A 17,911-nucleotide genomic window follows, 5' to 3' on the forward strand; every position below is an offset into this window, starting at 1 on the left:
TGCTTTTTCTTTCTCACTGTAGTTTTGCTCAGTCTCCATAATGGAGCTCTCTCCACAGTCCACACACGGTAGGGTTGTGACAGCTGACAGGCATTTTCACAGGCATTTTCACATTAACATCAGCCAGAAATGCTAGACCAGTGCCAGTTGGGCTCAATGATGCAAGTCGGGGAATGATGCAAGTTCAGAATGCAGGGCATCCTGGTTATGCAATGTCTGTTGCCAGAGTAGGTCTACCCGTTGAATCTGTCTGCTGTCTCTGTCTCTGTGTCCCTTTTATATGGTGTTATATGGCCGATATATGGTGTTCCATGTCAGCCATGCCCAAATATGAAGTCCACACCAGTCTATGACATCAGTATCATGACGTCATATTGATAACATCATGGGTACTCCATATAATAATTATGGGGATTTGCAGATGTGTCAATATTTTGGGGACAATCACCGATTCAAATTTGGTTATTCCAAATTAAGAGACGACTGAGAGATTTCCCACTCTGTGCATCCCTCGGGTCCTCGTCGAGTGTTAAGTCTAGAGGGAGTAAATTACTCATATACAGTACACACACTCGCGTAGCCTATAGAGAAGGATTTCTCAAACTTCCCTGTCTTAGCTTAATCTTTAAGGGGGGGGGGGGGTAAACTTCGCTGGTAGCGTGAAACTATAATCCTTTTTTTTCTTACAGCATTTTTCAAATCCTTCAAAAGAACAGCCATGATAAGAATTGCAGTGGGGGCTCAATAGAGGACTCGACTACATATACTGTTGTCTTTGCATCATCTCATAGAAATGCAAGGGCATCATCATGTACCATAAGCCTGCAAAGTGCCGGGGTTCAGTGGGTTTTCTTTCCCTACCATTATCCCCCATCTGTAGCTCGCACTCTAAAAAGGTGTGTGATTTGACTGACAGCTCTAGACGACTCCCTCGTACTCCCACCCCACCCCCCCAGCTCTCTGTTCAGCTCACATCTTTTCTCCAGCTAATAATAAGCTCTAAATTGGCACACCATCAAGATTCCAACAAGCAAGCCACGCTCCAGGCATATATACCCAACGCATTCATATTCAATTTTCTAATAAAAATCACTGGAAAAAATACAACGGCCCTGTTTAGTTTTATGAAGAGGCTTTCCACATAACAGCGTGGCAAGTATGACAGCTCAGTCAAAGGCGTTCCAAGGGCTTGCCTCTGACAATGATCTCTGAACACAATGGATGCAACGCTCGGTATTCTCTAATGACGTCCCCCTTTTTATAGAAGCTGCTGAACAGTAGCCATGGTACAGAGGTGCTGCACTATGCTCAGAGAGGAGCTGGGCATGACTTTGCCAGTGGACATGAAAAAGCGTGGCTCTATAAATCCAGGGCTTCCGGGGTTGTGAGGTATACTGTATAGGGAGGGAGGCGGGAACCAGAAGCCAGGGGCCAGGTCTGCATGCACACCAGCTCCAGCCAAGAGGCTTGCCAGCTGGCCCAACTCACCCCCAGGGTTCCCCCGTTGCTCTGTCACTGCTGATAAGAGAAAATGGGATTTCCACTGGCTGCTGCTCAGCTGGCGCCCTGGCTTAGAATCTCGATGGGAAGAGAAAGAGGCACAGATGGGGAGGGAGAGAGCAAGACAGACAGACATGCAGACACAGACAGACAGACAGACCCCCCAACAGCATCTGTCTAATACTGTAGCTTCTGGGAACTCGGATTACGTCCTTGACGGTCCCTTCTAGTTCTTTCAGCCACCATTGTGGGGTTCGGGCCAAGGAGTCAGATCGAGCTCTTGGGGGTCGGGGGTGTCTGCCTCTCTCTACCATGCATGTCTCCTTTCCAATTAAGTTTCTCTTCTGCTAACTGTCTCAGAGTGCTCCTATAATCCTCCAACTCAATAGGCCATGCAACCACGGCTCTTGTCTTTTTAAGAAGGGTTTCATTATGAAACCCTTCTTAAAAAGACAAGAAACTTTCATACATAGATGATGATTGCGACTGTGTGTGTGTGTGTGTGTGTGTGTGTGTGTGCGTGTGCGTGCGTGCATGCGTGCGTGTGTTAACGCTGTAGGGACCTGTGTGTGTGGGGAGTGTACATGCTACGACGTAGACCCCTCCGGAGACTGGGGCGATATTCACGGAGACACCTGCGAGTGCGACGAGAGAATCTGTCACGCAACTTACGACCGGTACACGGATGACTTCTGCTCAGGTCAGTGGAATGCGGGGGACATATTGGGCTATATCTTGCACCACCCCATCCCTAAACTAATTTGCCATTTTTTTACTATTTCAAATAGCCGAAAAAAAAAATGGCAAATACGTTTAGGGATAAGGGAAGGGATAAGGGTGGGCGCAAGATGGAGCCCCTTCGTCTCAAACGACACACGTACAGCTCAGAATGTAGACTTTAAGTAATCCTAAGAGGTTACTATACAGTACATGACAGCTGACCAATCCACGCGAGCTAAAGCCAGTGGTGGAAAGTATAACTACGTGAGTACATTTCTGCAAAGTGCTGCACTGTACAATTTTGAGGTATTTGTACTACCAATTTCCAGTACTTTTACTTCTAGCCTACTCCACTATACATCTCAGAGGCAAATATTGTACTTTTACTACACTACATTTATTGAGAACTTTAGCTACTATAGTTACTTTGTAGACTTTGATTATTAAGATAAAACATACCGTAACCACTTCAGCCCCATAATACATTTTGGCCGTTTGAAAAGAGACGATATATAAAAGCTCACAATGCGTTGCGATGCGATGCATTGTGTGCTTTTTGGGGGTTTTTTTATGTTTTTTTGTGGCTTTTGCCTTTATTTTATACATTTTATGGAGGGACAGACAGTAGGCTGACAGGAAATGGGGAGAGAGATGGAGGAGTGACATGGAGTAAAGGCCGTCGGGATCGGGAGTCGAACACGTGGCCACACTGCCAGACTCAATTACCAGCCAAGGTGCCTGGACCGCTGAGCCACGGCCCAGGCTTAGATCGGCTATTTTTAAATGATTTTTATAGATTTGAAAATGAGACATTCTGCATAATGAGTACTTTTACTTTTGGTACTTTAAATACATTTGGATGCGAATAGTTTTGCGCTTTTGCTCAAGTACATTTTGAATTGCAGACTTTGACTTTCAACGGAGTAGTTCTACATTGCAGTATTATTGAATTCAGTATAACTTTTTCCACAACTGGCTAAAAGCCATGTCATGCTTAATGACACAAACACGGTTGGTGCAGATAGATGGTCACGGCTGAGGAGACATTGGAGTTTATTCAGGCCCAAAGAAACCAAAACAAAGAGAAAGAAAACTGTAGCCTTTGATGGTTCACTAATCACTACGTACCAGCAAAGGTGAGGCACACCTGCGACACACTTTACACTACAGTATGTGTCCACTCCTGAGCCAACTCTCTCCCAGCACTGTCCCCCGCATCAGGACTATACAATTTCCTTCATGTTCTGAGTCGATACTATAATGCAATGCATTGACATAAAGCATTCATATTCGGATATATCACGGATTTCAGCAGCAACAGCAACAAAACACACTTCCCATTCTAAATGGTAAAAGTACAATTTCATGGCCATTTAAAAAGTTGATATAGTACAGACCGCATACACTATAACCATGCTCTGTTTGCTGTCTCACAACAATGAATGGACAAAATGTGATGGATAGTACTGCATTATGTGCACCTAATGCCTGCAGTGCGTGAAGGTATAATCATTATTATCCCAGAGATTTGTCATAACATCAGACCATTGGGCTCGGCAGCACTCTGGAGCAGTGCTTGGCGTCTTGCCAGCTTGCTGCTGTCTGAGGTTATATAGTCACACAAAGGTGCCCGTCTCTTCTTCTCTCTCTCTCTCTCTCTCTCTCTCTCTCTCTCTCTCTCTCTCTCTCTCTCTCTCATGCCCTCTCACCCGCTCAGCCCTCGTGCCCTCCTGCCCAGTGTCTGCTCTGCTTCCCATTAAACGTGTTTTCTGCTTGTCTGACTTAGCTTCATGCATACCTTAGTCCAGTGGTTCCCAAAAGAGAAATTAGATGTTTGCCGGCCAGGACCCAAACTAAGTGAAAATATAGCACATCTACTATAGCTTACAACGGGGCGCGAAGCATAGATCGGCTATTTTCTAATTTATGGAATTTCTTACATTGTTCTTTGATTTCGTGAAAAAAATAATTTAATTTTGTTTTAAATTCATGAAAAATTTAGCTTTTTTGGGGATTTTTTTTTTCTTAAATGTTTTGAAATAATAATAATTAAAAACTAAATGTAGGAAACATATTTGGTTTTTATCTGCGACCCACAAAATTGAGTCCCGAGCCATGCAGTGTTTGAGAGCCAGAGCCTTTAGTCCTCCAGTCCTCACCCCTTCCCATCGGCCCTCTCTCCTCTCCCATGGCAGGTCATGGACAGTGTAACTGTGGGAGGTGTGACTGTAAGGAGGGCTGGGCAGGCAAGAAGTGCGAGCATCCTCTGTCCTGCGGTCTGTCCCTGGAGAGCAGTGTGAAGAAGTGCCGGGGAACGTCCAGCTTGCCTTGCTTCGGACGAGGTAACCCCATCCCCCCCCCCCCCCCCCCACACACACACACACACACACACCCTGCACTCCCCTGCTGTTGCCATGGTTACCACAGCCAGCCTGTACGGTCTAGTCGCCTCACCCTGTACCATGAGCTAAACTAAGGGCTTTACAGTACAGTATATACAGTGAGTGAGAGAGAGACTTTTTGAAGTACATACACAATCAACAGCTAGTGTATGTGTTGGCGTGCCACCTAGTACTACTACAAGTTGGACCACGCCATGACACTGATGTCACCATGACTCAGCCATAACCATATAAGGAGTCCCCTGATGTCACCATGACTCACAAATCACTCAGCTCCATATATGGGCACAAAAGGGGCCAGGTCCACAACAAACAAATCATTCAGCTCCATATATGGGCACAAAAGGGCCAGGTCCACAACAAACAAATCACTCAGCTCCATATATGGGCACAAAAGGGGCAAGGTCCACATATACAGTAAGCGATGCAACACACTCCATATTTGGATAGCGGGACAGACACACGGACGGACGGACACACGGACAGACATGATCTGCTAGGTCTCATAGTAAGTGCTCACTGCGTTCGCAACTACTACTACTACTGGTGCTACTACTAGTACTACTACTACTTGTTATGTTATGATCTGATTGCCCATGGCTGTGTACTTGTACTTGTACGTGAATACACAATGTACGTTTACTACTTAATGTACTACTCTTTTTTTTGTGTGGCGCTTGCCCCTCCTACAGGTATGCCCAGCCTTGTGTGTGTGTGTGTATACCACGGAATGTATGATGATAAGAGCGCCCGCACTTCACACAAGTGTGATTTTTTTACTTGGGCCAAACCAAAGAAATCAGATATTCCTTTCTGAGCCATGCATGCTCTATAAATAAACAACCTGACAGCTGACAGGACAGAGATTTATGCACCTCGCGTGTATAAGGTAATTGCAAAGCAAATACATGCGGTAAACGCCTCTTCATATAGCGAGACAAGCAAGCTCAATTGTAGTTTAGTTCATGCATAGCCTATACTGGTAGTGGTAGACAGTAAACAGTAAACACCGGCTTAAGTTCCGGGTCATATCGCGGCTTGGACCAGTGGCTTGGACTGGTGGGTTGGTGTGTGTGTGTGTGTGTGTGTGAGTAATGAGCGTTACTGGCCAGCTACAGTATGTGAGCCCAGGATGGAATGTCTTCCTCAATAGTGCTAGCTGTGGGTCGATGTGTCTAGATTTATTACAGTGCACCGTAAGCTTCATTAGTGGTGCTTCTGGAACAGAGGCTGCCTGTCGTTCTAGAGCCTCCACAAACGTCAGATCTAATAACTAATATCATATTCTCACTGAGGCGACAATGGAAACTCCTCATGCATTCTTACACAAACAGAGGGCCTGGCCACATGTGTTTCGTTCCACTGTTGTCGGAGTCACGTACCCTGGAGTCCTCTTAGACAGACGATGACAAGAGAGAGTTGGAGAACAGATGGATGTAAAACAGAGTGGCGCATCCTAGGGGCGAGAGAGCCAACATATGTCATGGAGAGACCGTGTGTGGCTTGCACTGTGTGACTGCATGTGAGCACAGCGTCGTTGCTGTAGTGTTTGGGCTAGAGCTGTCTAAAATATGTGCGAGCACGCTCCCTCCCCGAAGGCGTTTTCCCTTCCCGTTTTCCAAAACGATGAGGGAACATGTTTCATTGACCTTTATGGCTATTGCCGAGGCTATACTATACCAGTAAGACGCGCAAACGCGGGAAGCGAACGCAGCTCGTACATATTTGGTTTTTTTTTAGAGTTATTTTTAAGTTAAGTTTTTAACCTAGCCATAACCATATAAGGAGTCCCCAAAGCAGCTATACGTCCAAATATGGAGTGTGTTGCATCAATCAAAAACAAATCACTCAGCTCCATATATGGGCACAAAGGGGGGACACACGCACGCACGGACAGACATGATCTGCTAGGTCTCATAGTAAGTAACTAATACTATACTGCCTGTTTTACCTTACATTTGAATGGCCCATTGTATGTTTAAACCTGTATACACTAAGTTATGCAGCTATACGTAGTTGTTTCTGTTTGCTTCCGTCTTTGTATGTACTATAGACAGGTGCCAATTCAGTACCGGCTCGGGAATGATGCAAGTTGGGAACAATGTAAATAAGGAATGCATGGCCCACCTGCACCTTGTTACACAATACCCGTTATACCCGCCGTTAAATGTCTATCTGTCCATGACCACAACTTACTCGACGCTAGAGAGTAGAGCAGCGGAACGGTTCTCGAGATACGTGGATTACAGACATACGTACATACTGTACTTATACATTACAAATGGCAATGAGAACAGTTTCAACAATACATTTGAATGGCACTTTTTGCTGTTCCAAAGTAGCCTATAGCTAGTATGGCAGTTTGTTAATAATATAAATCCACCTTTTCAAAAATGTCTTGGAGCATGATAAATAACTGATACAGCAGCTATAGAACATCCATTCAGTATAGTCCATTTTTTGGACTTCTCCAAGCCCTGCATGGCATTGTTCCCATGTATAGTTCAGGGTAAAGTGACGAGCCCATGCTGATAAAGTTACACTAAAGTGTGCTCTGTTCTACTGGCCTTGCGCACTAATTCAGCTTGACGCGTCCTTATTGAATTTGGCTGGTAAATGTCTGAGTGTTTGCCAATATTGTAGTTGGTGGTTGGCTCCATTAGGAAGAGCATCGCTCACCTGGTCGCTGCTGGGCTCCCCTAGATTCACCATGGGGTTAATGTAATAAGCCATTGATTGTCTGTCCCATGTGATCGGGGATTCCTCAGCTCGGCCACTGGTGCCGTATAACCCAAATGATCAGACACACACAATGTTGTGTGCATAAACACTGTTGTGCATGCATATACACATTTATGAGCCGCAGTGCGGCCCACTGTGAGCTTGTAGATCTGCCGTTTCCAGTGTGCGACTATAAATCGCACACACGTGCAAATACTGTATCACCCTTACCCGGCTACTGGTATCCCTTATAGGTTTAGGCCTATGGGAATGAGCCAGCCTCATTCCTAATCCATTCTAATCCATACACCTGAGACTAAAGCAGGCCTGGACTGGTGGGCAGTAATGGGACAGTTACCATGGAGAAAACAACATTGTCGGCACCGCGGGCCAAGTTTTCTGTGGAAGAGCGACAGGGATTTGGTAATGGAAGCTCCCACAACGTCTGTTTTCTATACCCAAAGTCAAAACAAGTTTGGTTCCCTGCAACTACAATATTTATTACATCTACTACGTTCCCTGCTATAGTACTTTGTGTATCCTTAAAACCAATTCCATATGGAAAAAGTCCACAGTGGGCACAGCACACTCGCACACGCGCGCACACACACACACACACACACACACACACACACACACACACACACACACACACACACACACACACACACACACACACACCCTAATGAAACAGAGAAGATTAAGTTGTGCAGAGAGGAGAGTTAATTAGCTTTAATTCCTCCAGCAGTACCTTTAAATTATCTGGAATTGGTGCTACAAAATGGCACTTTACAACCTGCGCAAAATAACAATTAATGGGGTCCATGAACTCTGTCCCTTTAGCATGTGCTTTTATCTTTCAGCCCACCCATTCCATAGCGTTGCAGGCTATAGGCAGACAGTTTACTGTGAATATTCCTACAACTGACAAAATGTGAATTTGAAACAAAAGTGTTCGGATTATGTTAAACTGAGGACATTATGGCGCGCGTGCACGTGCGCGATACAACGTGTACACACACACACACACACACACACACAGACACACACACACACACACACACACACACACACACACTAAATTGAGGTCATATTATTTTGAAGGCAGCGTCGATATGTCATGGATTCTCCGTGCCTGCTAATCTCTTTTTACAATCTCATTGGCTGCTGTGCCCAGGCTGTTAATCTATTATGTGCATCTAGCAAAAAACCACCCCTTTCTTAATGTATTTTGACTACGTGATTCTGTCTGTCTGCGTGCGTGTGTGCGTGCGTGAGACATACCGGTAGAAAATGAGAAAGTGACAGCGGGAGAGTGGGAGCAATATGAAATGTGTGTGTGTGTTATTATGTGGGTGCATATCAGCTGTGTGCGTGTGCGTGTGTGTGTGTGTGTGTTATGTGGGTGCATAATTATCAGCTGTGTGTGTGTGTGTGTGTATTGCATGTATATTTTTACTAAGTTTATTAACTTTTTCCCCATGAGGATTCTCTCTTGGCTTATATTGTCTAGAAGCAGAGTGTCATGGTTCAAAACTAAATGATTATGAAACAGGCTCACAGAGGCAAGAGAGGAGAGATCTGCAAGAGACAAGAAGCAGGGTGGGAGAGTGAGAGTGAGAAAGAGAGAGAGTGAGAGAGGGGCAACGAAGGACAGAGAGAGTGAGAAAGCACGAAGGACAGAGAGAGAGAGAGAGAGAGAGAGAGAGAGAGAGAGAGAGAGAGAGAGAGAGAGAGAGAGAGAGAAAGCAAAGGTGACAGAAGATGAAAAACCATTGAGGCATGGATGAGTGCGCCTGGCACAGCCAGAGCAGAAACGCCTTGATATTCAAAGCAGCAGCCTTCAGAGCCTTTTTCTTCCACCGAGCTTCTAAAGTCGGCCGCTCGCTTCTTTCGGCGGTATTTCCTCACGGCACAACACACGCTTTCATCACATTTCTGCTGATTGCTGGGATTCCATTCACTGCAAAAGTCTGGGCTTCCCCGGCCTACACACGATTATCACTAATTGTATACATGTGTGTTATGTAATAGTCCATGCTACTCTACTCTACAGTACGTTTGACATTAAGATAATGCCATGACTTTACACTAATAGGAAATATACAGCGGATATGATTACTGAATACTGAATATTGCCAGTGTAAAGTGCATGCCTGCAGAGTAGAAGGGGGTCATGCTATTGTAACTTCTGGCCTTACAGTATAGGTTGCTAATGAACATCCACTCTGGAAAGTGAGCATGCTCTCGCGGGCGCCACGTGGCAGTAATGATTGCCTATGCATCCATATGGATTCATTAGCTCACTGGTACTGAACAGTACAGTACATGGCCCTCTCCATGCCATGTGCTGAATATATCCTGATTAATCACTACCAGAACAGGGAGGGTGGAGGACACGAGGGGATTCGCTCAACTTACACCACTTAATGGCCTTTCTCTCAGGTGTTATTTTAGGGAACGTGAGTTCAGTTGCACTGTGTCGGGTTTGTATAACTGTCTTTTGAATAATAACTCTTGAGCCTAATGTCTACTTAGTTGTGCGACCGCATCGCTCATCAAAATAATAGTTTTCAAGTGAGAATAAATGTGATGCTGGGTGTCGTTATAATTTACGTTTAATGAGGGTTAAACGACTTAGGCCTCATTCATACTAGCCCCCGAATGGACACCTTTGGCAGAGCACCCTGCGTAGAGAGAGGAATGGCACTCTTCAATGTCAATTGTTTTTTATTCATCAATCAAAATTCAGGAAAAAGACGGGACTATACGCAGTGAACTGGCAACCCAACTCTCCATATCCCTCCCCTCTATGCCAAAGATCAACAAACATGCTCCTCGCTTTTATCTTTGAAGTGCGTTAGCCCCTTCTATATTCAGCTATAGTGTATATAGATTTTCACCAACCAATTAAATGCCCTCGACAATGAATAGAGAATTTACGTCATACATGTGTCTGAGCAGGTGTGATTTTCTATTTTTAAATAGAAAAGTATTTCCAGCAGTCTAATAACAGAGATGTGTCACACTGTCCCCGCCGATGATGTATGAAGGGTGACGGCCGGCGAGAATGTTTGTTCTGTATCCGACTGTAGCTGCTGGGCTCTGGGCGCTAATGGAATGCCTTTTCATTCACACCACAGGATGTGACACAGCACAGCTTGTGTGCGTGTGTGTGTGTGTGTGTGGGGGGGTTGTCTGTCGCTGGGATGTGTCATATTGGTAGAGACGCCGGACCCCTTCTCTAGCTGTCACAAGACTCACACACAACAGGGAAAGTGCCATTGAAGACCAAGCAGAAAGAAGACAAGCTTTGGAGATAAACGAAGGCTGCATGCCAAACTGGCCTTGAAGTTATACAGATCCTGTGTTGTTCAATGATACTACGTCTATAGGGGTTGGGACAAGGTTTGAACAGACCGGCTTTGCATCATTGTGACTATTCGTGCTCAGTGTTTAATTTCGGCAGAATGTGCCAAGACTGGTGATCACTGGTGATTATTACTGTAAGATGCCGTCCATTTCTTAGAGAGGAAGATCAAACGTACACGCATAGTCGCATATACACACACACACACACACGCTGGCGCAGGCAGCTGTGACGACCACGGAGATAATCGATAAGGCAGGGGTGTTATGACATCACTCGTTGCTAGGGTAACTGAGCCCCTGGAGCAGATGGTGTTTTATCTCTGAGGCAGGATGGAGATTGGAGAGGTTGCCAGACAGAGGCCAGTGTGACATACAGCACTTTTGACTACGTGACTGTGTGCGTGCGTGTGCTTGCGTGCGTGCATGCGTGCACAATTAACCCAAGCCTTATTAGCCTATAGGAGGTGCAAATAAGGGAGACCATGTCAGACCACACAATGTATTGCTCCTGCAAACTATATGGAAAACCAATCTTAGCCAAAAATCTGAAATAGCCTAGCCGTTTAATGACCACAGAGATACACTGTGTCAAAACTGGCTTCTGCAGGCAGGACTATAAACTATAAAGGAAAGCTCCGTGGAAGAAAGATGATTGCACCAAAGAGGAAACACTCCGGTCAATAATTGAGGAGGAGAAAGGGCTGAAGCCTGAAGTGTGTTTAAACAATCTGTCTTCATCCAGCTGAATAATTCCCTTTTTTGGGGGAATTCATTTTGCAATTAGTTCACTTGTTTGGAGCGCTCCTGGATGCTTTGTCTCTTCAATATCATGGACCTTGGACAAAGCCAACTCGGATGGTGACAAATCATGACAATAAACAAAAACAATTGGGCCCAACAAATAATTAGAACAACAAAAAAAGTGTTGTACCCGGCCGGCTTTCCCTGAGGCTTACAGGTCTTTAAATAAATACTTTCTGAAACGTCTCTGGGAAAAATTAATGAGAAATTATCTTCCGGGCCGTCATCAAGAAAGGGGTGGCGGGGACTAGTGACGCTCTATAGAGCGCCGAATTCCTGACGTCACTCACTCATGGAAGTACATTTTGATACCAATACTTTTGTACTTCTACTCAAGTAAGCCTACAGTTTGAATACCGGACTTTTACTTAACAGAGTATCTCTATATTGCAGCATTGATACTTTTACTTAAGTAAAACATTTGAGTATATATAGTGTCACCAGATAGCAGATAGTGATACGATAACAATCACATCGCCTAATGGAATTACAGGAGGCATGTCACTCTCTTCAACTGACATCAGCAGCGCATCAGCAATGTATGAACAGTGTGCTGTACCAAGAAGACCCCAGAACCGAGAGGAAGAATTGAAGCCAATTGAAACCAAAGTGACTGCAGCTGGGACCAGACACATAAAACAACACGATAAAACAGAGCTTGATCGTATACTCGATAGCAGCAGTGCACGTTCATGACTCGAGTCGCGGCCCCCCTGCACATTCATGAATAAAATTCTATGACGCAAAAAGGCGTCGCATATGCCACCAAATAGGCCTTTTGCCCATCACAATTCACAACCCGCAAGAATGGGTGAAAAGGGAGTATGCAGTGCACTTAATTTTTCATAGATTTAACATTTGTAAAACATACAAATATTGGTAGAGTAGGGTACTACTGGCCAATCTGGACTGGAGGGGCACACAATCCAATCTGGGTGGGCAATACCCCCCCAATGCCCCCCTGTAGAGACGGCACTGGGAGTATGCAGCGCTGGGTGAGCAACTCCATGCAAGTGGATGGGAGGGGATTTCCATGCAGTGCCCTCTCTATTCTTTTTTAACTCGTGGGTAAAACCAGCGAGCACAATGTGTGCTTATATACTGCTTAATGGAATGATAACCCTAACCCATTTACAAGTGTTGTATCATGTATTGTAGGCCAGGAAATCCACACACAACTAACTACTTCTCAAACTGGATCCAGCACCAGATGTCTATTTATAACAGTGGCGTCATTTCAGCAGAAGCTATAGGTATGGCAAGTTCACGACGCGTGGCGTGCATGCATGCATCGTGCCCAGAATTTTTGTGTTTATGTGCTGTAATTTGTCTCTTTTTTGGCCTATTTTCCACCATTTTTGCGGTTATATGCAGTTATTTGTCAATTTTTCCCTTCATTTTAGTGTTTCCCCCTGGAGCCCAGCTGCCATAGCTTGCCAATTTAGCTACCCAATTGACACAGCTGATTTATATCTATTCTTCTTGAGCGATTCGCCAGCATCACTCTATAACAATCAGAACCATAGAATTGTAGGTCTGAGTTATATTAAAGAACTAAAAGAAATAAAGGTGCGAAATAAAGGTTACCTGCATCAGTAATTCTTTATACTGTAACAAACTGTAATGCAGACCAAAAAGAAAACACAAAACTGTTTTCCTAGCTGACATAATCTTGATCAAATGATATACGTATTTCAAAATACAAACTCAATGCAAAGTTGTCTCCAATGAGTATTAAGTATCAAAAAGGTATTGTGCATTGCAAAGGCAAAAAGTATATTCCTCACCTAGCCGCAATTTGCAACTCTAGATTTTTTTACAATTGGCTGAATCTAGAGTTGCAATAACCTCCATCGACTTCCTATGCATGGTTTTGGTTTTGCATTGGTTTGTGACCTCCTGGTCTTAAATTACGTTAAACTCACCAACATTGCAGCTGTAGTCCAAGCTTGAATTATCCTCTTTCGATCTGGTGTCGCTTGTTTATCATAAAAGTCCCCGTAAAAAAAGTTATGAGCTACTTTCTGTCCAAAATATTCCACAACTATTATTCCGAGCCGCCATCTTGGATTATTTCAACGTGCCATAAAACAAGACGTGAGGGGGAGCGCTTGTTTAATAGAATCTTACCTGCGCAGGTAAGACACCCAAAGAAGAGGCCGACACCCTAGGGAGGGAGGGACACTATTAAACAAGCGCTCCCCCTCACGTCTTGTTTTATGGCACGTTGAAAAAATCCAAGATGGCGGCTCGGAATAATAGTTGTGGAATATTTTGGACAGAAAGTAGCTCATAACTTTTTTTACGGGGACTTTTATGATAAACAAGCGACACCAGATCGAAAGAGGATAATTCAAGCTTGGACTACAGCTGCAATGTTGGTGAGTTTAACGTAATTTAAGACCAGGAGGTCACAAACCAATGCAAAACCAAAACCATGCATAGGAAGTCGATGGAGGTTATTGCAACTCTAGATTCAGCCAATTGTAAAAAAATCTAGAGTTGCAAATTGCGGCTAATTCCTCACCCTACCTTCAAGTCAGGAGGCCACAGCACAGCAGGCTCCCCTTTGTCCAAAAGCTCTGGATCCAGTGTTAAACCCTTAATAGTTCCTTGACCAAACTTGTCTTCTTCAGATGTCAAAGTTTTACGGCCTCACTACTCTGTGGTTTATCAATTTCTGATTCTTGTTTAGTATTGGTCTTATAAAAGAGTCTCCTGCAAACCACCACCAAACACTCTTTTTTTTATACCTAAAATGGGAGCTGCCTCACTTCCTATACTTTTATAGCTGTTCCTGGTACCTCACTTCCTGAAACTATTGTTAACATGCATTTTCCCCACAGCTCCCCCTATGACCAAACCTTGTCAAGAGAAAATGAATGACCATAATTCAACTCCACAAAACAAAACATTTCTTCCGTACACTACATTTCGCAGTTAAATATTCAACCATGTTTCAACCAATATATTCCCTTGTTTATCACCCAGTATGTTATGTTTCATTTTCTTTCAATACTCATAGCAGGACAGGAAATACATTTCTTCACACATTAATATAGCAATGTCATACAGCTCTATTTGCGTTGCCTCAAGCATTATTGCGTCTTTACTCTGACTTAGTATTGAATCATGCTGCTTCTTAAAAAAATAAACTTGTTTCATACCCGGTGTGAATGCAATAACCACCTTGATTGTCTGTCTCCCACATGGGAATCCAATCATTTGCTCCTCACCCATAGTGGAATATTCCCATGGCCAAGAGAAATAGGGGTTTGGGATTCTGGCAGAGCTACTCTGCTATATAACCACCCACCCAAATCCAGGCCTCAATGTATCCACATGGGTTCGATTATGTGGGTCTTCTAAAGGGGGCCCTCAACCAAGTGTTCTCATCATACACCTGCAACTGATACAGTGCTGCATTTAAGATGATGTCACACTCGAAAACCACATTAAAGAGTATATTTTATTTCCTGCCGTCGATAGGATGTGTACACCTTTGTAATTGCTCTGTGCCAACTGTTACTTTTTATAATCATGTCTTGTTACAGAGAGCCGTAATAAATGAATGAACACAAAGCCAATTTATTCTTCCAAAACCTAGACAATTTAAACTTGCATATATTGAGTAATTGCTCGATGTGAAGGTTTAATTTGCACAGCCTTTCCCTCGAGGAAATCTGTGTTCGGGGGGGTCATGCCGAATGCAACAACTCTTCGAGAGACTCTTTATAACAAATCTGGGATTACAGTACGCATGCACGCTGCACACCTCTGCTGACAGGTCAGACCCACTGAAATACATGATGTCTCTCTAATGAGCTTCACCATTAGCCTGCATGCTCACTCAATATATACTCCCCTGTGGCCTGGCCTGCACTCACTAGAGACTGAGTGAGTGAAGTTAGAGAGGAACATCTTGAGCTGTGTGTGACTGTGTGTGTGTGTGTGTGTGTGTGTGTGTGTGTGTGTGTGTGTGTGTGTGTGTGTGTGTGTGTTCTCTGTGTGCAGGGCAGTGCCAGTGCGGGCAGTGTACCTGCCACCCCCCAGGCGACAGCCGTGTCCACGGGAAGAACTGTGAGTGTGATGACCGCCAATGTGAGGACATCAATGGGGAGGTCTGTGGAGGTGAGGATACATGGCGCACGCACGCACACACACACACACACACACACACACACACACACACACACACACACACACACACACACACACACACACACACACACACACACACACACACACACACACACACACACAAACAAACAAACACATACACGCCCATATAGAGATATGATCCCTGATTCCATAATGTTGATCCTTCCCCGTACTTCCTCTTCGATGTCCATTTAAACTCTATAGACGGGCCTGCCCCAAAGTTATATTAGTGCCCGGCAGCCCGCGAAAACTAGAGTTCTCAACAGGCCCGAAAATAAAGGCCCGGCCCTACCTGGACCCTCATCAAACCCTGTACAATATACCACCCTTATTATGTGATATACTATATTTAATACTGTTTGTTTTGTGGGCTTTATAAAGACAATTCTTAAATGAAATGTTTTATGGTCATATCATTTCACCATTATCCTGGGTGGCTTAAATCTAGGCTTAAACAATTTATACAAATCAAAACACATAAACAATATATCTGTATTCTGTGAATTATTAGCCAGTGTCAGTTGTAATAAACACAGTCACTCTATATGCACACCTCACAGAGCACGTTTCACCTACACTTGACGCGCTGTAGAGGTGCAGGTCAAACGTGATGCATGCTTCATTTGCCAGCTCTTATGGCGTAAGAAGCACGGATCGCAATTGCAGTGCCTTACAGAGCCGACAAGGGAGGGGGGGGGGGGGGGGGGGGGGCGGAGTGTGCAACACTCTGCCGCTATACACTCGTGTTAATGATGGAACGTGCCTTTGTGTTCGATGCTAGAACTCTGCCGGGTGCTCAATCTATTCCCTCACTGAGACCGTCTTTCTCCCAAACGCAAACACTTCTGATATGCCAATTTATTCTCCGATGTCTCGAATGCACACGCGAGCTCATGTTTATACAGTCTGAAGGCATTCACACATTTCCACTTCCACACATGTGCACCCCCCCCCCCCTCCAAACGCACACACACACGCACACGCACACACACACGCACACGCACACGCACATGCACACGCACATGCACACGCACATGCACATGCACATGCACATGCACATGCACACACACACACACACACACACACACACACACACACACACACGCACACACAGAAGTATAAGTGTGCCCCAGAAGTGATATATGCTCAGGGGTGCTCTCTTAATGTGCTTTTGGGGAGCTGTGGCGTTTTTCCGTCACTGGTGCATTGCAGTATCTGAGGTGAAGTTGCTCCTTTAAGGGGGCTGCAATATTTATGTGAATGCATTACTGGGGCTCATTGTGCACTGGGACTGCCCAGAGACAATGCTTCAGCCTGGGGAGCTATAGGGACACTCTGGGACTGGCAGGGAACCACCGCTGTGAGATGCATGTGCATGTCCTTGCATGCGTGCTCTCTCTCTCTCTCTCTCACACACACACACACACACACACACACACACACACACACACACACACACACACACACACACACACACACACACACACACACACACACACACACACACACACACACACACACACACACACACACACACACACACACACACACACACACTCACGCATGCACGCACGCACACACACACACACGCACGCACACAGACACAGTCTGTTCAACAGACAGATTAGATGCTATAGGCGGAGGCCTGTGGAAGTTATTAGGTACTGTATGTGGCTATAGAGTAGTTGTGTGGGCAGGGGGAGTGCACTGGCTTCCTGAGATGGACCATCTCCTGCTAGAGCCTCCATCCCTCACTTTGGATAATGTCTTCGCTTCTCCCATCTTTCCACCTCATCCTCACTCTGTTATAGTGAACTCTAAGACTGATGAAATCTCTCTGTCTCTCTATGTCTCTCTCTCTCTCTCTCTCTCTCTGTCTCTCTCTCTCTCTCTGTCTCTCTCTGTCTCTCTCTCTCTCTCTCTGTCTCTCTCTCTCTCTCTCTCTCTCTCTCTCTCTCTCTCTCTCTCTCTCTCTCTCTCTCTCTGTCTCTCTCTGTCTCTCTCTGTCTCTCTCTCTCTCTCTCTCTCTCTCGTACATCATGGTTCTCTCTCGGTCATGTGGCTATAGTACCATTCTGTACCAGAACTATACAGAACTGTACAGAACCAGAGACCCCATTGCCTCCCCGGCCTCTATAGAGCAGTGCTGTGCATGTGATGTGCGTGTACGTGTACGTGTACGTGTACGTGTACGTGTGCGTGTACGTGTACGTGTACGTGTACGTGTACGTGTA

General features: G+C 44.9%; 1 protein-coding gene across 1 annotated transcript in view; it reads left to right on the forward strand.

The window, feature by feature from the left end:
- The window catches only part of itgbl1 (integrin, beta-like 1), a 46,019-nt gene that overhangs the window by 18,946 nt on the left and 9,162 nt on the right, over positions 1 to 17,911 (forward strand). The window contains exons 6-8 of the mRNA XM_080786395.1: positions 2,060 to 2,200; positions 4,416 to 4,562; positions 15,531 to 15,647. Of these exons, the coding sequence (XP_080642521.1) occupies positions 2,060 to 2,200; positions 4,416 to 4,562; positions 15,531 to 15,647 (405 nt within the window). The remainder of the gene's footprint in view (positions 1 to 2,059; positions 2,201 to 4,415; positions 4,563 to 15,530; positions 15,648 to 17,911) is intronic.

This window comes from Protomyctophum bolini (genome assembly GCF_963924005.1).
Source record: "Protomyctophum bolini genome assembly, chromosome: 16".
Classification (NCBI taxonomy): domain Eukaryota; kingdom Metazoa; phylum Chordata; class Actinopteri; order Myctophiformes; family Myctophidae; genus Protomyctophum; species Protomyctophum bolini.